At 32.8% G+C, this 25314-nt stretch overlaps 1 protein-coding gene across 4 annotated transcripts; it reads right to left on the bottom strand.

The window, feature by feature from the left end:
* Nucleotides 1–578: 578 nt before the first annotated feature.
* LOC110114250 (protein ANTHESIS POMOTING FACTOR 1) lies at nt 579–13037 on the bottom strand. 4 transcript variants are annotated; one of them, XR_003700589.1, is made up of 12 exons: nt 12848–13037; nt 12640–12731; nt 7014–7114; nt 4482–4582; nt 4331–4397; nt 4142–4241; nt 3955–4068; nt 3726–3863; nt 2484–2603; nt 2340–2386; nt 1433–1578; nt 579–871 (listed from the first exon to the last, which is right to left on the bottom strand). XR_003700589.1 is itself a non-coding variant. In XM_020847067.2 (12 exons), exons 1-11 carry the CDS (start codon nt 12852–12854, stop codon nt 1435–1437), a joined length of 996 nt encoding a protein of 331 aa, XP_020702726.1. In that variant the 5' UTR covers nt 12855–13032; the 3' UTR covers nt 579–871; nt 1433–1434. The 4 variants fall into 4 exon arrangements, 3 of the variants coding, with proteins under 3 accessions (XP_020702726.1, XP_020702725.1, XP_028550318.1); XM_020847067.2 differs by having other exon boundaries at nt 2519–2603; nt 12848–13032; XM_020847066.2 differs by having other exon boundaries at nt 1395–1578; nt 2519–2603; nt 12848–13031.
* Nucleotides 13038–25314: the final 12277 nt, after the last annotated feature.

The raw sequence follows: 25314 nt of genomic DNA, 5'->3' as shown, positions 1-25314 counted from the left end.
CCAATGCATGTGATATATATATCTCGAGTAACTTGATAAGCTTTTGAGTCTAGTTGAGCTGAGTTTGAAGAAGCTCGATAAGCTTGGCTCGCGAGCTCATTAATGAGTCAAGTTCGCGCCGGCTCAACTCACACCTCTAATTCAAAGACCAATTAGAATGTATTACATCATCCAATATGGAGCTATATCGAACAAAAAATTAATGTTAAGCATTCTGATTGATCTTTGGATGTCGTCCCAGTCTGCAAATAATAATTTTCTAGGAATTGAGGCTCACAACCCTCTAATTGGGAGAAATTATTGTGTAGATGCCAAACACAATTCATCATTTGAAGACCAATCAGAATATACCACAATAGTAGTGCCAAGGTGGAATGATGCGACACATTCTGGTTATCTCTAAGCGAACGTTCGGTGTCCACACAAAATAATTTGCCCACTCATTAATGTTGTGGTTTTATGCTGTTTATAATGGCCAATTCTTTAGATATCCCTTGTGCCTGATTTCCACGTTTCCCTCTTTTTTTTCTTTTTCCCTGCACTTCTATCATGCATAGTATAATTTTGAAGCTCTAGGCTGTCCAGAACACACTATTCTTGTTTGGGAGTTTTTTCTCATGTCCTCTCTTTTTAACACCACATAAATTACCTTGTGTATAATTTACAAATTTGCAATGATTGTCTCCACTACCATACACATAATAACCCTACTATATACAATAATACAGCTGTGGAAAAATAGAAAACTGGATAAGCCTAATATATACGAAGAGAACAGATTGTCTGCTAATTAATTCTAACTCCTGATGTGTAAATAGCTTCAGTAGCTGCAAGTCACTTCCAAGTTGATCACGAAGATCGCACATATTTGCTGTAGAAGATAAAAGGAATCGTTTATTAGATTCATATCATCGGAAAATACAAAGGAATCATTCACTTGATGTGTTAGTTGCTCATTGAATCCGGTTTGGATGATTTATACTGTAACGTAAAATATGAGGAAAAGAAAAAAAAAAATAAGGCTGATCAACTAGTGGAAAAATTAATTTGTGCGGACCGAATGACGTCCAAAGACCAATAAAAATGCATCACATCACCCTTTTACTGCACCGCGGCTCGCACTCGGTACTGGTACCGATGCTGGGTACCGCGGCATCCGGACGTAGAGTTGCGTCCGACGTCCGCACAGAATAATTTCTCCAACTCGTGGACTTTTCATCATGACAAATTTTGATTGGTTAACTTTGGATTGGTGGGGTCATATGATGAGCCCCACTCATCAAAGACCGGCTAATTGTGGCTCAACTAACACCAATGAGTCAGATTGTGAATGAATAAATTGCATATAAAGTGAATTTCTCGGCAAAATGCTTTGAAAGAGAGAGGTAGCTTAGAGTGCTCTGCTGAGTGATCACTGGCTTGAAGTTTAAACCTTTACTTCGAGCCCACGAAAGAACCCAACTTGGATAAGTCAGGCACCCAAAATGACAGTTCAGATGATCCAGTTGTGAACATAAGGCTTCCTGGGGCCCATTTTATCAGCGGTGGTTCTACGTCAGTACTCGCCCAACAGGCAACCTGAACAACAATTCAATGGCAAAGCTTTAGCTAAACGAAAAGAAGACCATCTCAAAATCATCAAGTTTACATTTGATTCCTCAAGAAAAGAATTGAAAAAATGCCTTGAATTATGGACAGAATAAAATATAAAAGAAATAAAACACGAATAAGATGAAAGAGTATTAGTGCAAGTTTAGGGTAGCCCGTTGGTTGAAGGGACAGAAATGTTATGTGCGTGTCTGTTAGACTGGTCCAACCAGTCCGACGGGACCGGCTTAAGCAAACAAAGGCGGAAATGTTCGCCTCCTGTACGTGCCGAACGCACGCCCGGGCGTGCGTGAGCCGTTTAGGAAGGAGTTTTTTGGGAGTTAGGAGGGAAATTTGAATGTAGAGACTGTTTAGGGATTTACTTTTGATTTGTATGCATTAAATAGTTTGTTTTCCTAGAGTTAGGGCATTCTGAATTTGGCTGAATTTGATATGCCTTAGGTTTTTGGGCCTAGCGGCGTCTAGAGATTTGAGAGAGATAGATCATCCTCTCGAATAGAGGATCAATTGTATCTTGGTATTTTCCGTTTCTATTTCATCAAATAATACAAATTATCTACTGTTTTCCTGATTTTGTGTAGATTCTTGTGAAGAATTTTTGTTGGTTTCCAAAGAATGATAGAAAATTCTTGAGATCTTCAACTGTTTCCTATCAGTGTTCTACTTTGGCATTTATCAGCCCTAAAAAGAAAAGAATATCAGTGAGAATCTAAGTACAATAGGAATAATACCTTGCCACTTCTGACACTCCAAGCATAGACACTTCCATCACCAGAGCCTGTTAGATATCACATCAAATTGTTGGTAAGATTGGTTAAATTCAGAAACATCACGGTCATTGTATGAAAAGGGAAGAAGGAAAGAAAATCGCATACTTTGTTGCTAAGACGATGTGTGAAAATTCTCTTACCTGATAAAATGTACATTCCGTCAGGACTGAAAGAAGCCTCCAAAGTTGCGTGGCTTGAAACTGACTTTACGTTATAAGTAGACAGCTGATAATAATAAATAAAGATAATCTCAGGGAATGGCAAATTCCTAAAGAAGTTACAAGTGCTCATACACAGCCATTTCAGCAAACTCCCACTACCCCTCTTCTGTGGTGCATTTTCCTTGCAATATTATCTCAATTAAAAAAGGAGCGGTGAAATTCATTTTTGTTCTCATTTTTAGTGACCTAAATAAATCTTTTCCAAGCGAATAATTTTCTCTCACAATTCTTAAGTTGATGATCGACATGGCATCGTATTAAACGCTCTCCTTTATGGATGATTCATCTGTGTATAATTAAATTAGAATGGCCACAAAATGAACAATCCATGGTGTTTTCAAGTCTAATTAGCATATATTGCTTTAAGATGAAGCATTTTGGTCTCAAGAATGTTGGTGTCACATTTCAGTAGGAAGTGAGCCATATTTTTAACAAATTTATCCATAAAAAAGGTTGAATGTCATGCCCATGATCTTGTGGATGAAAGCAAGTCCAACGAATACCACTCTTTGATCTTCAAATCATTTTCAAGAGCTTATATTATTATGGCCTCAAGATGAACCCTCTGAAATATACATATGAGGTAATCGTAGGAAAGTCCCTTGAGTCAGTCCATGCTTGATGTTGTAGTTGTAATGTCTACTCAAGTTGATTTTGAATCTTTTATAGACAGAATTGAAATTGTTTAGTGAATGATTTCTAGTTGGAAGCAATTGGACCACTTTGCTATGGAGCTTCTCAAAATATGACATTTTTGTGGTTTTGTTTGATTTGATTTTTAGATTGTAATGTTGTGAGTTTTAAGTTTGTTGTTTAAATTTCAGAAAATAACTTCAGAGTGTCAAGAAAAATTGTGATAGGGAGGTCACATTAGGCGGCATTTTAACCAATCACATGCATCAATAATAGCCCAAAAGAAATCTATTATGAGAGAGAAGTTCACTAAGTTGGACTTGCCTATCATCAGCCATAGAATTTCTTTATGATTCATTCACATTATAAATTACAATTTTTTTATAACATGCTTATTTTATTATATGTGGGGATATCATTATCTTTTATTCTTCAACAAGCTTAAAAATAGTGTAATGTTTCAATAATATAGATGTAATAAGCTATCACTTACAAGATTACCGCGGAAGGAGTCAAGGATGTGAATATGCCCATCCATAGTAGTTAAAAGCATGAGCCTTCCATCACTACTAAATTTTAGTACATTGGCTTCAGATTTATCTGCTCCAACAGAATATGTATCAAATGGGCCCTTCGCAATGACAAAAAAAAATGCGATAAAAAATTAATAATCATAAAACATATCAAATGATGTCATTATCTAGATAGCAATCATTACAAACCTTTTCAAATTTTCGAGCATCAAACATCCTTATCAATCCTCCAAACGCAATAGCAAAAACCATTCCTTGGTCATCATAAGAAACCGCAGGTCTTCCTTGCACGCGTAGAAGGCCCTAAAGAAGACAAGTGAGGTTTTTATCTCATTCAGCCATTCTATATTCTGATTAGGTACTTTGAAGTTCGTACCTGAGACTTCTCAGCTCGTTGATCCCATAGCAAAACGGTTCTATCAAGAGAACCTGACACAAAAGACTCTTTACAGGGACACAATGAAAGAGAAACAACCCTAGGGAAAATATAAGTACAAGTCATGTGATTAGATAATTTTTTAATGATAAATTCTATATATAAAGGTCAAAGAGAAAATGTGCATGCCTATCATGGTGACCTTTGAAGTACCGCAAATATTTATTATCATTGAGAGATAAGAGCCTAAGAGATTCTGAAGAAATTTTGAAAAAAATAAATATATTAGTTGAAAGTGACCAAAGCATATCGTATAAGTAAAATCGTCCAGTTTACCCACCATCCCAACCATTTTTGGATGAGTATATAACTGTTGTTGGATGAGAAGTGAAGCAAACCAAATCAACTCCATATTTTTTGCTATTGATGGTCTTCAAGCACCTGTAAGAGAAATAGGGCGTCAACCAAAACAGTCAAAGAAATAACAAAATCAAGAGCGATAAACAAGAAAACCATAATTATTAGACAACAATTCAAATCAAAACTGACATCAAAAGGTTATGAAAAGTGAAAGAATATGCGGAGGGGATCATGGCTTTGATTTTTGAAACAGAGGTAACCATAAATCCATAAAAGATGGCGTGAAGAGATGCCTCTTTCAGTCTTATATTTGTTATTAGTTTGCCCCTCTTTTTTTTTTTTTTAAGTCAACAAACGCTTCAATGACCTGCCTTATATGTTGAATAAAAGCAGAAGAGTCTAACTACCATAATTAGTGCCACACCGACTAAATGAAATGAAAGAGAGCTCGAACGTTTCAATGACCTGCCTAATATGTTGGAAATAAGCAAAGAGTCTAACTGATTAAAAGGAAATTTCAAGAATAGCTGTTTTGGCTTGGCCTACTATATCTAGGGCCAACTACAAGCATTGCAGGTACACCTGGAGCAAGTTATAGTCCTCTACATAGTGAGTCAGCCATGATTAGCACCACACCTAGTAAATGATAGGAAAGAGAGCCTGAACGCTTAGATGACCTGCCTTGACAAAGGGTTACTGTTGCATATAAAGTGAAACACTTAATTAAGGATTGGGTGACCATTTGTTGCTCTCACAAATGCAATGTCACTTACATAGCAACTAATTTATTTTAGCGGAATCACATCTATTCTTGGAAACTATACTAACCTTCACCAATAGCCCATCTTATTCATGACATTGCCCAATCAGAAATACTAATAAAATGAGAGAGAACAATTTGTGTAGCTAAAAATGATTGGAAAGTGTTATTTCTAAATACAGGACTTAATTGACAAAATGGAAGAAAAAATATGTGAAAACTCAAAATTACTAAAATCTCGTACCAAACAATCACCTTTGATAGTACTTGGAAGAATCCCAAATTCACCGAACTAAAAACTGTGAATGAATGTTATAGGAGAAACTTTGTTCATAAGACCAGTGCAAAAATGCTATAAGAAAGAAAACATGTGCATTGGTACTCAAATTACACAATAATCCATGCAGCTTGTTTGTCTGTTTTCTAAACTATAGATACAATTTCTGCTGCAATCAACATTACCTTCAAGTCAAGATAACAACGCCCAAAAATCAATGGAAAATTTAGCAAACATGGCTTGGAGTAATGCTATATGGTTATGGGCAATATCTCTATCAGAATGCTTATTTATTTTATTTAAAAAAAAAAAAAACACACTCAATTGAATTGTAATCTAGTTAAACTATTGAGATTTGATTTATCCTTTCAGTAATCATTAAGATGAAACTCATTAGCAAACAAGATGATTTCTAAATTCAGCTCATGTCTTGAATAGCAGAAAAATCTTAGCATCTACATATGGCTATGTGGAGCTCATGACAACATCAGGCTGCTTAAAGATGACATTTCAGCTTGTTCATCAACATTTACCGTTTATAGCAAAAGATAAGCAAAAGGAGAGCTGAAAAGAGGCAGCAACAAACTATCTATCAATCAATAATCCTACCATATATATAGTTCCACTACAGGGTTCTGAAATCTATGTTAATTGCTACAAATTTGGTAACTCCATAACCAAACAATGCACTAGGAGAGATAAAGAAATAATATGAGATATTTGATAATGGAAAACTGGAAAATGCAATGAACACTTCCTCAATTTAAATGTATCGAACAAAATATAACGGTAGCTGAAACCAGACATACCTGAACCTTACTGCACAGCTATATAGATCAGCTCAATTAAAAATAAGAATTTCAGCTTAACATTGAGTTGAGAAATGCGCCAGAAGAGATGAACTAATGACATACATTATTTGATCAGGCAAGACTGGAAAATGCAGTCATACCTTCCCAAATTTGAATGTTACAAAAAAGAATGCCTAATTAGTTAAAAATATGTACTCCAGAACCTTGTAGAACCAACTATATAGATGTAATCAATCACAATCATAAAATTCTCAAATCTCAAATTCGCTTTGAGTTTACAAAGTTTGTTTGTCTTGGACATGTGAAATTATCCCTAGTAAATCAAATTAAAAATAAGTAACAGATGTTATAAGGCTAGGTTATGCTTTGCTAAGTATATTATGTGAATAAATCAGCATGCAATACATGGATGGACTTTCATCTAAAAAACATAATTTACACCAGAAGAAATAAAATAACCATACTAGCTGTCTCAAAATGATTTGCTTAAAAACTAAGAATGTTGAAAAAACACAAAAAAAATGCTGTTTAGGAAAACCTGAACACTAAAGGCTAAAACGGATAAAAGCAACTATACCAAGTCTCCGAGGGGAATGGTTAGCTTGTCACAGTTGTTAATGCCTTAAAATCATATGCAAAACTGCAAAAGAAGAGGAAACATACAATGCATTCTGTATATCATAAAGACGAATTGATTCATCAGCACTAGCCGTCACAAGATAACTCGTAGCTTTATGGAAATCCATTGAAGTGATTCTACCATTCTGAAATCCAGGTAAATTAGAATGTAAGATACACATATAATACCTGTAATAGAAGGGGATATTTGCATGCTAAATTACTTTAATAAACTGATTACAAACTATCAGTAGAAAATTAAAAACTGAAGCTTTCACCGTGGTAAATGCAATAAAGAAGTCAGGAAATAACTTGAAAATTACTTAGCTCCGTGCTACACAAAACACCAGAATTGCTTGAAAGAGAGGCTACACTATAGCATAAAGGATCTTTGCTTTTTTTTAGCAACACAAAAGGACAATAGAAAAGCAATATGAAATAAGTAAGAAAAGGGGAATACAATGCACAGAAAAATCCCTATAGCGGAAAAAATTCGTAATGTGTTACTATTTATGTTGATAGGAAGGAATTTTTGGTGTACTATTGCCCGCATATGTTGGACATATAATAATCAAATAATAGAAGGAAACATAACTCTGTGATATGAGGATATAAAAACAAATCTTTTTATCAAAACTTATCTTCATAATAAGAACAACTTCCAATGTTAGAAACCCTTCCTAATAAATTAACTGACGCCATTACTCCCACTCAAGTTGGAGCATATATAGTTATTAGCTGTAGTTTGTTTCAAAGAAAGCACAACATCCCTTGTGAAATGACAATCTAATTCAATATGTTTAATTCATTCATGAGATAAGATTGCTTGCAATGTATATGCTGGCGCAATCATCACGGTATAAAGACATACATAATAAATATGGCATTGGGTTCTTGAGGGAGTTGGATGGTGTAATGGATTGGAGGCTAATGAAAGCGATGCTAAGATTTAGTGGTCGTCATCTAATGCTTGACAACCGACCATGACGAAGAGCTACAAAATAGTAAGGGGAATGTAAATAATAAAAAAATCATAACTATGATAGATTGAAGCAATCATAACTCAATCTTCAACAAGCATATTCTATAAAAAAAATAAAAGAGCATCTCTCCATAACTAACGAGGAACATTCATGTAAAACATAAATACTGTGGCAATATCAGGAATTTGGCAATTTTTACATTCAACAATACACCTATGTTGAAAGGTACAAGTGCAAGTATAATGAATAATACTATTAGTACAGCAGAAGATGCAAAACTAAGATTCCATGAATTCTAAAATACTATCAATGCATAATGTTTTTAGTAAGAAGAAAAATTAAAATTTTATTTCTTGATAAACAGTTTGAAATATGTGATAGGCCTTAAAGCGACATTTAAGTAAACCCATTTAACTTGTTAAAAATCATTAATGAAATTGACAAAATAATTAATGCCCATATGAGTCAAGATTGGGCTACAACCCCAAATGTTTGAGTAAATTAACCCAAAAGGGAAAAGATTATGACTAGTGGTAGAGGATGGAATGACACGCTATGGTGTTTAAGTAGCTCACATGTATAAACATAAAGTTTGAGTACATATGAAGACCTAGAGACAACAAAGTATATTGGAAGGAGGTGACCCAATCCACAATACCAATGCAAAGGGTAACACCAGAGGAAAGAATGAAAAGAACATAAGCCATCAAATAGTATACCCCGTTATCATCAACTAATAGGCTCAACCATCCTCAACATCTCCACCAATAGTATTTTTCAAGCAAAAATCCTACAAGTCATAATAGAAGGGATAGAATATTACAAAACAATTACGAGGTTTAGTAAGTTAATGAGTTAATAATAAATTGATAAAAATTTGTGGAATAGTTAAAATCTAGAAGATCAACAAAGTTTTAAAAGTCAAAATGCCTTCCTAAGTTTTAGGAGTCAAACTGCCTTTCCTGAAGTGAGGGAGGAGGACCCATCAGCCATAATCTCAATAGAGAGGTTATATGGAGATAGGAGAAAAGTTGGCAAAAATCTATAATATCATAAGAGGCATTTGAATTTAAAATCTAGGACATGTTCGTGGAAATAGACATAGCATATTGTAAAAACAAAAGAAGCAAATGTAGAGGTCTGAGAGTTTTGAAGAAAGCAATCATATTCCTCCTCATATAGCATGACAGAACCAAGAGGAGCTAATGAGCTATTAAGAGGAGAAACATTAGCAAAAACAATTGTTTGGATGCACTCACATTGGGTAGTAAGAGGAAAACCAAATTTAGCTCCACGCGTTCCACAGAAAAATCGATGTGACCACAATGAGACCATGGAAAAAAGGACTTCTTCCCTCTAAGGCCACATCCACTATTACTACGTCTCACAACCATGACTGCCACAACTACAACAATGCTTGGTAGTAAGGATAATCCAATAAATAAATAAAAAAGGAAAGGGAGATGATAGCTTAGTGACTTAAAGAACATGATAGAAAGAGACGGCGAGATTAGTGATTGCAAATGTAGGAGGGATGGGTGAAAGTCGAAGATAAATTTAGCAATTAGAATTTCTTTATTCTCATGTTGCTAGCTTTAGAATTCGTGGTCTATATTGAAGTAACTCATCCAACATATCCCGAATGGTAGTATAAGATTCCTAGATGGACAAATCCTTTTGTTAAATAGCTATGAAGTCTAGACACGAACACAACATGACACATACGCAATATAACTATAAAAAGTAGGGCTAATAGTGCCTTGATTAGGATGATGCCGAAGGGTTATTCTTGTTGTATTAAGCTTCTTTGATATATTAGAAAACCAACGAGTGAAAGTATAGTGAGGAAGTGATGGTGGAGAGATGGAGGTGAGCCAAGTGAGGTGTTTCCAAGTAAACCCATGAGCATTATCTAGGTTTAAGAAAATTAACATTGGCTCATGAGGGGATCTCCTAACAAGGAAGCACTTTGAAAGGTTTTAGTGATGAGTATAACAATATTCTAGAGTTGATGGCAAGTTTCCAAGTGCGGGAGCAACACCTAAATTAGGTATATGAAAACCTAATTTGGTCAAATTGCATTATGTGGGTTTATCTTCCAATATTTGATGTAGATGCTTGTAGTTGAGGAAGATGGGAGGGGAGGGAGTCATGGAGAGGTAGTACATTAAGACAAAACAACACATTAAAAACAGCAACAAACCTAAATTAACTCCCACCAAGAAATGCAAAAATCAGAAATCATGCCATGGAGCAAAAAATATATAAAGCACTTTTTACAATTATTATTCAAATCATCAACAATTCAACATTTCAGTAAAAATACATATTTAAATAACATTACTCCATGTTTATAATTGAAATTTTCAAATACCCTAACACTTAAGAGTGGTTTCATCTTTGTAGGTGGTTGAAATTTCTGTGGAGGAGAAAGATAGCTGGCACCTTGCTTGAAAGGTGGGTAGATGTTGCATTTTGTTAGTTGAAGCTTATAAGGTATCCTCTTTGGTGGTCCCTACATGCTAGAATTAAATTCACTAAGTCTCCGTTTGGATCTCCACATGATATGAAGCATTGTTTGACCACACTCTCTATCTTGAGCCTATATGAGATATCCAACATCTTCTTCTAGCACAATTTGATATGATGATGAACTTAGATGTATGTGAAGGTCTCTTGATACTTTTACACCTTCGTAACTTACAATACAAAGAAAAGCCAAACGGTGCAATAAGACAACACATAACCACACAACATAAAGTGTCTTTACAAACAACACAGACTTGGAAAATAACAAGACAGACATAACGTTTTGACCATTAACTATTATTTTTTTATCATAGACCAAGCCAAAGGCCTATGACCAACATCAAGGATGCTAAACATCATGGACACGTTATATATTATAAATTATTAATATAAAATATATAATTACTAGTAATTTCTACTAAAAGGCCAAGGAAATTTTTAAAAACAAATTTTAAACATGCTCATGAAATAATAAGTAATTTAAAAATATACAAGTTTTACCCATTTTATTTGGTAAGCATGAGTATGTCAAATTAAGGCATCCGAACTTATTAGAACACAAACAATAAAGATCAAGAGCCATAGCCATTCTTTAAATTTTTAATTAGATTTGAAAATGTGTTGAAATGAGTTGCCCAAAAAGTTATATTGTGTCAATCGAACTTTCCTCAGAGCTAAATGACAAAAAAGAGGCTAAGGCATGAACACAAAAGATATCAACTAAACCAAGAAGAAGACATTGACTAGGAGAGACATGGGACATACATGAAGCCTGAGATATCTGTGATTCCTTTCATGGCTCGTTAAAGGGGAGAGGCTTAGGTGATGATCGAAGAAATAAGGATTAGAGGCTTTACATGTAGCCTCCGATTCATGTCAATGGTGCCCACTCATGAAAGAGAGATGATATGCTCAGATGCTCATGGAAAAAGGCAAGGAGAGATGATAAACTTTAACACTATGTCTTGTTCATGGAAGAAGAGGTGGAGAGATAGCTAGGGCATGCACCCATGCATGCAAGATAGACACGAGAGGTGCATAAATGCAAGAGAGATTGGAGGCTTATGCACGATACTACTTCATTAAGACATGTAACACAATTATTTATACATCCCAAGCACATCATGATGTGTCCTTGCATGCATACAGCCCATGTACAACTCATATCAAAACCTTATTTCAGCTAGAAATGAATTCAAAACAATTATAAAAGTGTCGGACATGTGTTGTGGTGTGTCGGAGCCATGTCTGGCACGTACACAAATGGCATTTAGAATCATTCATCCTGCACAGTTGGAGACAAAATAAGTTAGAGTACAATGTATGCTCCATTGAGATGTTGCTTTTCTAGAAGTAGAGTAGAAAAATCATACATAGCCTTGGCCATCTCATTAAAAAGATTGTTGAGGAAATAGATGGCTCTAAACTATTCAACGGCCAAGCAAGAATAGAAAAATATATATACTTATCATTTGGAGAACTTGATGATATAATCACGAGTCAGACGAGAGGCAGAGTTTGTCATGAGATACAAGTAGGAAGTGAAAGTCCTTCAGCTGGCCAAAAGGGGTACTTCATGCCATTGAGTTTGATGAAGGTCCCAATGGTGGAGGAGGTTTTGCATCATATAAAGATGGAGAGGCATTGATATTGCTTGAGATAAATAAAAAGTGGAAGAATGATTGAGATTTATAAGCAAAAAATAAGAAGTAACGGAAGATGTAACAATGGATGAGAAAGCAAATGAAAGTGGTTGTGTAAGTGGGCGAGCAAGAGTATGTATAACACCCAAATTTTTCAAAAAGAGATACAAAAATATATCCTAAATGATATAAGAGTACTGCATACCAGCGATGCAAACTAGTTCCAACATAAAAGATGTGCTTCGTAGCATGTAAGAATCCCCTTCCATATCAATAGTCCAGTTCAGACCAAACCATGAATCCTTAAATATTATTTTCCCGTTTCATATAATTATTACGAACAAATGAAAGATATAGCATACTGTGGCAATTCAAACCAACTTGGGAAATTAAGAAATAACTAAAATCATGTGAAGGGAAAACTTCAGAAAAGTAACAACACAAAATGAAGAAATGCACAGAACAAAAATGAACAATAAAAATACATACAAAATGGATCAATAAAAGGGGGCTTACATAATCCCTGAACGCCATACCAACTTCCATGCTTTTCAACACCTCGTCCGTCAGCTCCATGGAAACCCTCTCCTCTTTCTCAGGCTGCGCGCCTGCGGAAAAAAATAGGAGGATAACAAAGGCATCAAGGATCGAGAAGGCCGGCGGAGAATAGTGTGTCGAACAAACGAAAAAATGAATGCGATATCTTCAACAACTCAATTGATACCATGCATTTCAGCGAAGAAGAATGTTCCTAGTGAAAGTTGAGATTTTCTCAGAAGAGGCAGAAAGGGTTTAAGGAATGATCGTCCCCAATCGAAGATATTAACATCGGTTGTTCAGAAACCCTACAGGTAGATTTTTTTTTTGGTTGAGTAAATATAAGAGGGAACAAAACAACAAGAATATCGGGGATCGAAAGAAAAAATAAGGCTAAAAATTAAAAGAGACCCTTCATTATTCGCAAGGGGTTAGCTCTGGACTCTGGGGTAAAATATTTCTCATTTGACTTTTAGATTACACAAATTTGAATTAAAATAGTCCTTTAGAGATTAATAAAATTTGACTTTATATAAGGTTAAATTGGAATTAATTTAGTATACTAAATTCTATCAATTTCTACTTAGGTTCATTTGAGATCATTTTGATATTATTGAGGGCCTGAACTTTTATTAGGTCCGGTGTAAGGACGTAGATAAACGTCCGGTCGGAGGCAAAATCCCGCCAAAAAATTTGGTATTTGCTCGGTATTGCTAGTTATTATTTGATAATAATGAGGAATATCGCTCTGTGAAGACCAATACCGAGTTATATCGAGTGATACCAAGTAATATCGAGTTGTACCGAGTTTTTCCTAGAAAAAACTCGGTATTGATCGGTATAGCTCGGTATAACTCGGTATTGGATCTTTACGTGATGGTATTCCTCGTTATTGTTTGGTATTGCTCGGTATTTCTCATTTTTTGGCACGATTTGACCTCGACCGACGTTCCTCTACGTCCGGTCGGAGGACGTAATTATTATTCCTAAATTAGAAAGATGACTCTATGACTAAATTGATTATATATAGGTAAATGGACTATTTTGAATCCTTTCCCAAAAAAATAATGCAGATTTTTTTCTTTGGTATTGTCTTAAAAGGATATATATAATGCTGGAGAAAGTTCATATTGATAAAGTTAGAGAGACTACCTCTTAGCATCATATGAAGATTCAACACATATATAAATAAGAGAAGAATGTCATAGTTCTTATGTAGCAACCTTGGGAAAGGATGTGGAAACCCTAGAAAGGTGAAGACTATGAGACTTGGATCAGTTGAAATGGTTCCACTACATGTCGTTGATGACAAATATGATGCCCTCCCTTATGATTAGGGAAGCTATTTATATAATATAGTAAACATAATTGTATAATAAGATTTTGTGATGGAAACTAGAAGAGTCAAATAGCATTAGTGTTGGAGAAGTAAAATAATGAACACAAACAAGAAAGAGATAATGAAGCAGAAAGAAATAACACTAGGATTTAACGTGAAAAAATTCAAAGCCGGAAAAAAACCACGAAGCCACACCACATCAAAAAATTCACTATAAAAATTTTGGTAAAATAGTACATATCTCTCTTCTCTTCTCTCTCTCTCCTTGCTTCTCTTCACTTTTGCACTGTTCTCACACTAGAACATACAAAGAGAAACATATCGAAACCACGAAGGGTGCAACCCTTAATGAAAAACAAGAAAGAAAACGGTTAGGCTATCTAACAACATCGTAGAGCCAAGTTTGGAGTGCCACATCACTCAACACTCTATCCCCTATTTGCTTGATAGTGCCATAGTGCTAAGGTTTGAAGCATCGCGGCGCTCCCAAACAACACTGAGATTTGGAGGTCTGCAATGCTCCGCTCTCTATTTTTTTTTCAAGCAAACTACAAAAGCATTACAACGTTGTCCGATTGTAAAAAAAAAATCCAAGTGCAAAGCACCCGAACCCAAGTGGGTGGAGGACCCTCTACAACCCCCTAGTGAGCTCAACAGATTGAATTGCAGTTTGAGGCAATAGTACAACCCAAATGATCAATACAATCAGATTCCATACAAAACTAACAATTTGAGTTATCTTTAAAAAAATTATTTATTGTTTATTTGATGATTTGTTTTTGTGGATGAGAGATTAGAGACTAATAAGTATAGTATAAAACTTGGTGTTGATGTCGAGAGGAATAGTTCACATCAACGATATATATCAGCTTTATAAGCAATAGAGTGTGTCAATGCTATGGAGATTGTGGGGTATAATTCATACTACAATGAGTGTTGGTGTAGCTGAATAAAAATGATGGACAATGTCGTAGGTAATGCTAGTGACCCTTGTCCACGGCAACTTGTCGAAAAAAGAATTTTACAATGGTTCACACTTTATTGGTATTTCCTTTTATATTTTTGCAGGATTATATTTCATCCGTAGTTGTTCTTATGGGGTATTTAGCAAAGATGCTTGTATATTGGTAATCCATCATAAGTTTTGATTTCTAGCACAAATTGGATATTTTTAGGTGAAAACTTTCCGTTAGAGGACTTTGACAAAGGCTTTAGAGGATTTTACCAACTAAATTAGTTTACACTAAATATAAAAAAAATAGTATTTGTCACTCTCTTTTATATTTATTTACTTGTTAAGGTGAGAAATTAAAAAAAAAAAAAAAGCTTATAAGGTCATTTGAAGGAGCAATTATTACGTCCGGTCACCAAACGCGTTCATAGACCAATAAGCACGCGCCATGTCACCTGAAACTCGGTACAATATTGTTCGGTATACATTCAGATACGTTCGGATTTTACCGGACGTAATAATTGCTCCATTTGAAGTTGATCCTCAGTTATAGCCTTTGTATTAACTTGTCCTGATTTGAACAGTTAGCTTTGTGAGATGACTACGAGCCCAAGTTCATTTCATGCATGTGATATTTCATGTGACCTTGTATATATATATCTTGATTTCAATCATTTTGCAACCTCAACATTCACATTCGATTTGATCTTACACAACAGTTGTTCATCTCATACTTCATTGGATTGATAATTTACTTCAATTATTTAACAAAAAAAACTCTTAATTTTTTTTTAATATTTTTAGGGAAAAAAGAATTTAGTTAATGAAGAAAATGAGTAATTTTATGGAACTTTTATTAGGTTCGGTGCAAGGACGTAGAGGAACGTCCGGTCGGAGGCAATTTTCCGTCCAAAAACTAGGTATTTGCTCGGTACAACTAGGTATTATTTGATAATAATGAAGAATACCATTCTCTGAAGACCAATACCGAGTTATACCGAGCTGTACCGAGAAATACCGAGTTGTACCGAGTTTTTCTAAAAAAAACTCGGTACAACTTTTGTATAACTCGGTATTTGCTCGGTAAAGCCCGAAATAACTCGGTATTGGATATTCAAATGATGGTATTCTTCGTTATTGTTTGACATTGCTCGGTATTTGCTCTGTACATCTCAGTATTTGGCGGGAATTTGCCTCCGACCGGATGTTCCTCTACGTCCGGTCGGAGGACGTAATAATTGTTCAATTTTATGAGAACTTTAACTAATGTAGCATGGGGAACGTGTGCTCCTTAATATGAAAGGAACGATATGCTAGCTTATTGTTTCTATTTCAATGGATATATAATATTAGGTGATTTGTAGGCTTCGTTTAGGGCAGTTTTTTTTAATATTTTTTAAAATAAATTTTTAGTACAAAAATTTCTCTGCTTGCAAGATTTTGAGTTCATTTGCCTTTCAAATAATGTCGTGAAGTTTCAAACTATACTTTTGAATATTTAGGTCAATTTAGACTTAGATTGAGGAGAGATTATTACATGCAGACATCAGACGTGTGATGCCCCATAATCTAAATTAAAAGAATGATTCTTTTATATTTTAATGAACAACAACTAAAACTATCTAATTCCATTTATTATAAATAAACAAATAAAATAATTCTAGAATTCAATGCACACACATATATATTCATTTACCAAAAATCATATACACAACTCTGAATCTATACAATCGTACCACAACTATTCTGTCATGATTATAAAAGAATAACTAAATTAAAAAGAAAAATAACATGAGGAATTCAGGTCAATCTCACACCCTTGATCCTCTGTCATGACATGGAATCATTTAACAACAAATAATGAGCTAAAAAATTTAGTAGCTCATCAAAATCTACAATTGAATTCAAAGCACAACAAAGGAGTAGTACGCATGTCAACATGCAGTCAAATCATAGCAACTACATTCATATGATAACTGAATCAATGCAAAAAATAGTTAAATTATACGATATGAAAGACAGTAAATCAATACGAGTGTCAAATCACTAAAACAATTATCATATCAATACTACAATCAGTAGAGAAATCATATAAAACGATAGAATCACATCATCAATAAAGATTATTGAAATTAAATCAATGTAGTATAATCATATATGATTGTACACATATATATTAGTGCAATATATAAAAAAAATAAAAAATATATATATGATTGTACACATGCTATCAAATTATTCTATATCAATATTAATTCAATATCGTAATCACATGCTCAATATATCATGTATATCACATGCCCAATGAATATATCATATTTTTTTAATAAATAAATTAAAAATAGTATCAATAATAAATTTATATAGTAATATGAATAATGCATCAATAATATTCATTTTTAGTAGTCAAACTAAATAAGTAAGAAGTCATAGCTATTACAATATTTTTCAGTATCGTATCAGTATTAATAAATCGTTAGCTCAATAAACAGAGTTGTCACTCTTTAACCATCGGCTCAATAATCATTTTCTTATAACTCTCAATCAGTGTATCACGTGAATTAGTAGATAATAACACCAAATCACATTATTTAAATAAAAGTTTATTGGCCCATCATCATGAATAGGTTAAACAGTCTTCAACCAACGATTCAACCAGTCTTTATAAATATATATTACACACACATTATTATCACATTGCTATAACAACATTTCTAATCACATATTCATATTCATTTCGCAAACATTATAGCAAATAAAGCATAACTGAGCTTAATTCAGAAAGTGTCAAAATGTCCTAACGGTAGACAAAAAAAATCAGACTGAGAAAAAATTTGGGTTTTTAAAATTTAACAAAATTACCAAATATTGCATAAAATAATATTCTGAAGCTTTAGTTTTTCTGAGTAAGTAAAAAAATCATTGTATTTTCAAAATCACATGTTAAAAAATCCCAAATAAATATTCAAAATATTCATTATCCTAATTTCTATAACATATAACAAGTTTTACTAATACAAATTATTCTCGCTTTTCAGTATCGAAAATACAATTTTGATATGAAAAATATCAAAAACATAAAATCATTGAAATAAAGAAATAGGATAAATGCTCCTTACAGTGAGACGAGTAAATTTTTTAACATGACCGACTTACGAAAATTGTTCAACACCTCTACTTCAAATAATTGCCATAAAATTGCTTGGCCAAGTTTCATCCTCATCCTGTTGTAAAAGAAATTGGAGCACATACTCTTTCATCCAATCAATTAAGAGAAATAAAATTACTCCACAATGGGCTGAAGATTTAGTTTACGTGCATACAAACCTTCGGCTTCTCTCAAGGAAAACTCCAACTTATATGGAAGGAGACAACATGATGTGGGATGTTGCTAGAGATGGATTTGAATCTCTTGAGGATATATATGGGAATATTAGAAATTGCTAATCTTTCACTTGACGAGCCTGAATTAGAAGCTATGATATTTATTGAAGATGATATAGAAACTCAAAGACAAACCACTGAAGAAGCTAATCCTATCATTCCTTCTATTGAATAGTTGAAATTTCATGTGCTGGACAATTTATCTTCTTGTTTTTGTTGATGTACTAGACATTTAAATATTTAATACTTACTTTTATTTCAATTTTTTTGTCATTTCAAATATTACACTTTGATTACTTTCTTAATTTTTATGTATTATTTATATATTATAATGACGTATCCACGCCGTATCCGTATCCTATATTTTTAAGAATTGGCGTGTCCCGTATCTGTATCGTGTAGTATCCGTATCGCCGTATCCGTATTGGTGCAACATAGCTCCTCACTTTTTTTCTTAATTTTCTCTATATTTTCTTTGCCGGTCTCTGTTAGGTGAAGAACTAAGAAGAAAAATGGGATTTTAAAGGCCTTAGTGCTTTAAGATATTTTATTAAAAATTAATAATATAATATAAATTTAATTATATTATTTAATTAATTTTAAATATAAATTCATATAAATTCTTTTGGAGCTTCAAAAAATATAAAATAAATTATTTTATTTAAAAAATATCGGTGAAATTAGTTTGTAAAACGGATATCTAACGATCTCAAAACCTCACTTGTACCGACATGTGTCAATTTCTTAAAGATTTTCACTAGTGCCAAAAAATTATGAAAAAATTTATGTAATTAAAACACTACAACATATATGTTATGACAGAGACGTTTTGTGATTTGGACTTATAATTACTCTAAAAAAATTTATTTATTTGAATCAAAATACGGACTATTACAAGATATAGAGCTACTTCCAAACACCAATAAAAATATGAAGCGTGCACTAATATATTTACAAGGTATTACTATGTACATATGTGTATTAACTATGTATTAATATGTATTGGTTGTGTAGTAGCTAATACACAACAATACATGGTTAATACATATCAATACACAACTAAGTAACTAACACACATCAATGCAAAGTTAACACACATCAATACGCAATAATATTTAGTAAAATGCTAGTTTATGCGCTATATTTTTATTGAAGTCCAGGCGTAGCTCTACGTCCAGTTTCCCGACGTAATAATTTGTCCAGATTGAGATAGTTTTGACGCATTAGATTTGTATCATTGAAATATTTATTTTAACTTTAACTATTACAAGATATAGAGCTACTTCCGAACACCAATAAAAATATGAAGCGTGCACTAATATATTTACAAGGTATTACTATGTATATATGTGTATTAGTTGTGTACTAGCTAATACACAACAATACATAATTAATACATATCAATACACAACTAAGTAACTAACACACATCAATGCAAAGTTAACACACATCAATACGCAATAATATTTAGTAAAATGCTAGTTCATGCGCTATATTTTTATTGAAGTCCAGGCGTAGCTCTACGTCCAGTTTCCCGACGTAATAATTTGTCCAGATTGAGATAGTTTTGACGCATTAGATTTGTATCATTGAAATATTTATTTTAACTTTAAATTTATTGTAAACCAAGCTTGATGTTACTAAAGTTTATCTTGAAAAATTTTTATTCACATAATTGTGTCATGATCCCTGCTTAATGTAATGAATTTAATGGTGACTTATCACACAGTTCATAATCTAATGATACTGTTTTTTCCGTTAAGTTATGTTGTGATAATAAATTTGTAAAAAGCAATATAGATTAAAAATAATAAGATATTTTCAAATTAAATGATAATTAGTGTTAATTAATAAATCACAGGATACTTACTATAAGGCCCACCTGGTATTTACATCACAAGAGAAATTCTAAGATGGATCCTAAGATGTAATGCTAATGATTGCACACATAAGCACTGATGACATACATTAACAATTATTACAAAAAAAAAAAAGAATAACAAAGATCACCTGCACCTTCATCTTCCATAACAAATAAATAAAGTAAAAGCAACTCAAGCCCAACACCGGCATTCCTTGAACCTGGATGATCACCATGTAATAAGTGCGGTGCGGGGCTACTTTTCATGTAAACAAAACTAGAAGAAAGTGAGCACAATAAGGCTTCATTTGGGATGGCTTTATTACTGCTTCTTAAAGCAGCTTTCTAATACGAAAATTTTAACTTTTGTACTAGAAAGCTGCTTTAAGAAGCAGTAAGAAAGCCGTCCAAAACAATCCCTAAGCCCTCATTTGGGATGACTATCTTACTACTTAAAATGACTTTTTAGCATACAAATTAAAATTGTTGTGCTAAAAAGTTGTTTTAAGAAGTAGCAAGAAAGCCGCCCCAAGTGAAGCCTAAGTTAATAATAGAAAGTTCAGCTTGTTGGTATAAAGTAAGTGTTTGTTTGGGATAAAGTAATGTTTTATAAAGTTGATTATAAAATTGATGTGGAAAAGAAACTTAGATAATATTATTATAAAAAACAACTTTCCAATGAAAAATTTTCTCAAAAGCAGTTGAAAAGCAATAGCTAAATGAAATAATGGTTGTTTTATGAAAAACAAAGTAATAAAAAAATAGTATCAAATAGATCTTATGTGAACAGTATATAATAGGTTTCTTGCTGCTTGCTAAGGCTTCATTTGGTCGGCTTTTTTATTTCTTTTTGTACTAAAATTCTGTTTTAAGAAGCAATAAAAAAGCCGTCCCAAACGAAGCCTAAGTGCAATCCCAATGTTGATATCATCACTTTGGGTTAATTCTACCAACCCATAGGCCATAATATAGTTGATTTTTAAGAGTGAAGAAGCTTTAGATTATAAACGGACCTAAATTAACCATAATGGGGTACTCTCAAAAGCTTTTCATTAATCAGGGTTACCCAAGCCAATGATAAACCTTGAACTATTTAGTTAGAATGCATTTTAAATATATTTTATCAGACCATTGGGCAGCCTTAACAGTAGGAGCCCTCATAATCATGATAAGTTTGTCAATCGTCATTACTCTGAAAGGCTAATGATCGCTAGTTAAAGAAATTCAAGTAGTCATGATGAAAGCAATGCACTATGTGGAGCTAATGAGCATTTAGTCCTTCACAAATGATATGAGCACATGACCTTTAGCCCAACTTTCTTTACCTGAAAGAAATTTTCATTATAAATGTCAAATCTTATTGACAGCCATAACACATCGATCAACATCAAAAACTGCTAACATATGTGACAGTTTAGCTATGATGTCGAAGCTAAGAGGACAAAGCTTCCCAGCTAAAGTAAGCCATGAAGGAAGACGAGCTAAGGTGAAAACAGCATCAAAGCTATTTCTTTGGTCGGCCAAGCTCTTCAGAAGATTCAGAGATGCTCTCGTGTCTTCTCTTCCAACTATAAAGCCACCAGTTACTCATCAGTTTGTCGAAGATCGCTCTGATGTTCCAGAAAGATCAAGTACTTTGAATATTTCTCCCAGGAATTCTCATTATGATGAGGCCATTGCAGACTGCATTGAGTTCTTGAATAAATCATGCCAAGATGGAAGATGAAGTTGTTAGAATCTCCTGTATAATGTTTAACCTCAACTAGAAAGCAGAAGCCCAACTTGGGCTTCATTTGGGACGTGTTTTTTATTGCTTCTTAAAACAATTTTTTAGTTTAAAAATTAAAATTTTTATATTAGAAAGCTGCTTTAAGAAGCAGTAAGAAAGTCGTCCCAAATGAAACCTTAGTCATCTTTAATCATTATGTAAACTAAGTTCAATGCAATATGTAAACTACAACTACCAAGAAAAGAATACAAATTTCTACAACTCTAGGTGGCATTTGTAAAGCAGAAATGAAGTTAAATTCCTGTAATTTCTGTATGATATCTATGTTACAATTGCCAAAATCAAACATTTATGCTTCTCTTCCTGTGGCTTGAGCTTGAAATGATTCTTCAACTTGATAGCTCTTCTTCTTTTGCTTGTTCTTTCATTAGCGAGCTTTCTCTGCCTATGGAGAAGTTCCTAGCACTCGACTGGCTTACTGGCAAAATTTACAGATTTTTTCCTGTGAAATATTGTATCTTTGTTGTAGATTGGCTTCTCGATATTAATTTCAGTCGCATTTTCTACAAACTTGATATTTTGGATCTATTGTCTACGACTGGCTTGTCTCTTTCTCTATATTTCAGTCGCTTGAGTTAGAGAGCTGAGGAAGCTTGCCATTTTTGATCTTTCTTTCTATGCCTTTCCAAGATTCTTCCTTGTGTCTTCTAGTTCTGTATGAATTGAATCGGGAACAGGGCAGCTTGTTCGTTTCTTTTTGATTTGGCCTGGATCTAATTTCACAAAAAAGTGAAAAAAAAATGTTGAGAAACATTTCGAAATTTGATTGAGCTGTGTGAAAAAGCTTTAATAGAGATCGTTGGATGTACAAATGTTGCAGAATTTCTTCCTCTGGCGCTAGACATAACAAGAAGTTTCATAGAGTTTAAAGGTAAAAAGATATTGATTAGATCTTCCTCTATCATCTTCCTAATATGTTTGCAATCATATCGGAAAGGAATTACATAGTTACAAGAGGGGGCCTAACCATATTCTTTTTATATATTCCAATTGGTCTTTAATCATTGGCCTTTATCGGAATATGGGCCTACACTAACTGCATATCAGTTGAACATCAATGAGAAGTTAAGAACCTCACAATAAGATAAAAAAATAACTAAATAATAATAATAAAAGAAGCTCAGTTATGACATGAATTAATTATTCAATATATTAGCTGAGGGACTATTTGGAATCAATTTTTATTTTTATTTGTAAAAAATATGATCGGTTAATTTATGCTTTTTTGTTATTTTTAGTTTTTTGAGGGATTTACATGCATACCACATGATTTTTATATATTTATATATCTAATATTTTAGTGTCTCAATTAGATCAAAACATATGCGTAAAAAAATACATTGTACTCTAGAAGAGTCAATATTAGTAATATTTTTCATCTTATTTAAAAAATTTGGTGCTAATTATATATAAAAATTGAAGTGTCAAATATATAAATACCATAAAATTTATGTGGTATATATATATATACACACACACACACAATTTTTTTTTCTTTTTTAAAATAAATCAAGTTATTTTTGAAAAGTATTAGAAACAACTTTCAAGTATTTTCTAGGTTTTTTTTTTTTAAATTTTTATAATGAAATCACCCAACCATCATTAGCTAGTTGCTAGATTAGAAAGAGGAGGCCAATATATTGCAATCTAAGTACCATATTTTTTAATGTGGGGTTGTAGATTCATTTGGCGAGAATGTTTGTAAATTAATTTCCTATCAACACATATGAAGTTCATATCAACCCATTTTTCAATTTATCTTTTATGCAATATCTACCAAGCTCACAGATTCCTTAGGCAATAACTTTACATTGAAACTCAGTGCTAGATCTTAAAACAATATGTAATATTTAGTTGTGGATCATCTATCCATTGGTGATCATACATAATTTGTATCAATATCTCTTTCAAATTATAAAGTTTCCTTCTTTTATAAAAGATTCCTTTACAATGATTTGCTTTAAGAGATATGATAATTTTATAAGCAAATTGAAGGTGAGACTCTTTGTGTTTATGCATAAATTGATTGATAAAACTCATTATAAATGTGATATCTGGAGATAGAACAGGGGCGAATCCAGCTTCTTTTTTCAAGGTGGGAAAAAAAATTTTTTTTGGTGGGGGATAGACAAAGACGCTTAGGATTCATAAAATTAGGGAAAAAATTTTTTTTGAGAGGGCGCAAAATGCCCAAAATACCCAAAATATTCTAACATATCCCCTCTAAAATAATTACAATCAATTATTTGTGTTTCTTTCAATATATTTTCATCATATTTTTATTGAGAGAGAGGAACATTCATTATTATAATTATGCAACTTTTAATTCTAAGAGGTATTTGAGTTTTCCAACTCTTTAATCCCAAATTATGCTACAATCTTTTTTCTATATATTTTCCATTCTTCACTATCATCATTTATAACAATTACATCCTCAATTTATATGATGAGAATTGAGATTTTAATATTTTATCATTAGTGGAACATTTTATGAAGATGTATGGTCTGCTTAGCTTTACTTATATCCAATTTCATTTATAGATTTTGTAAATTAGCCAAAGTATGCTCTTAGAGATTATTTAAGGCCATAAAAAGCCTTTTTAAATTTGCACACATTATTTTTGTGAAAGAACTATCAAATATAGTCGATGAATCTATATAGACTTCTTCTTCGATATTCTTATGCGTGAAAGAATTCTTTAAATCATATCAACACATAGAATATCCACGATTGGTTGTAAGATAAATTAAAATGTATAATGTGTTCATTTTTGTGAAATTTCTTGATAGTCAATTCCATATAATTGAGTATATCCTTTGGTTATGAGTATCACATCATACTATATATTTTTGGCTTCCATCTACTATATATTTTTATAAAAAAAAAAATTATTTTTATTCATCATTTTCTTCCCCTTTGTTTGCAATTGATATTAAGTTATTTTTATCTTTTTTGCAATTGATTTTGGAAGAGAAGAGTCCTAGTGACTTCTATAAGATAACAATTGTTTCTTTCTACCACTCTATTTTATTGGGAAGAATCATTAGGATATGAGAATTAGTGGATGCCATATTCTTTCTCCAAAGAAGACGATGATATGTGGTTAAAATAATCACGAGCATTATCAATTTGAAATATCTTGATTTCAATATTTCAGATTCTCTTTTAAAATTCATTTTAAATAAGTAATAGATTACAAAGTAACTAAAATATTCAAATACTGAACATAAACTCATACACATAATTTCTTTGATTTCATTAAAATGTATTTACACTACAAAATATAGATACAAACAGAAGTTATATAACTGAATAATAAACTAGTAAC

Source organism: Dendrobium catenatum, unplaced genomic scaffold, assembly GCF_001605985.2.
Source record: "Dendrobium catenatum unplaced genomic scaffold, ASM160598v2 fragScaff_scaffold_490, whole genome shotgun sequence".
NCBI lineage: Eukaryota > Viridiplantae > Streptophyta > Magnoliopsida > Asparagales > Orchidaceae > Dendrobium > Dendrobium catenatum.
This window is presented reverse-complemented; position numbering and strand designations above follow the sequence as displayed.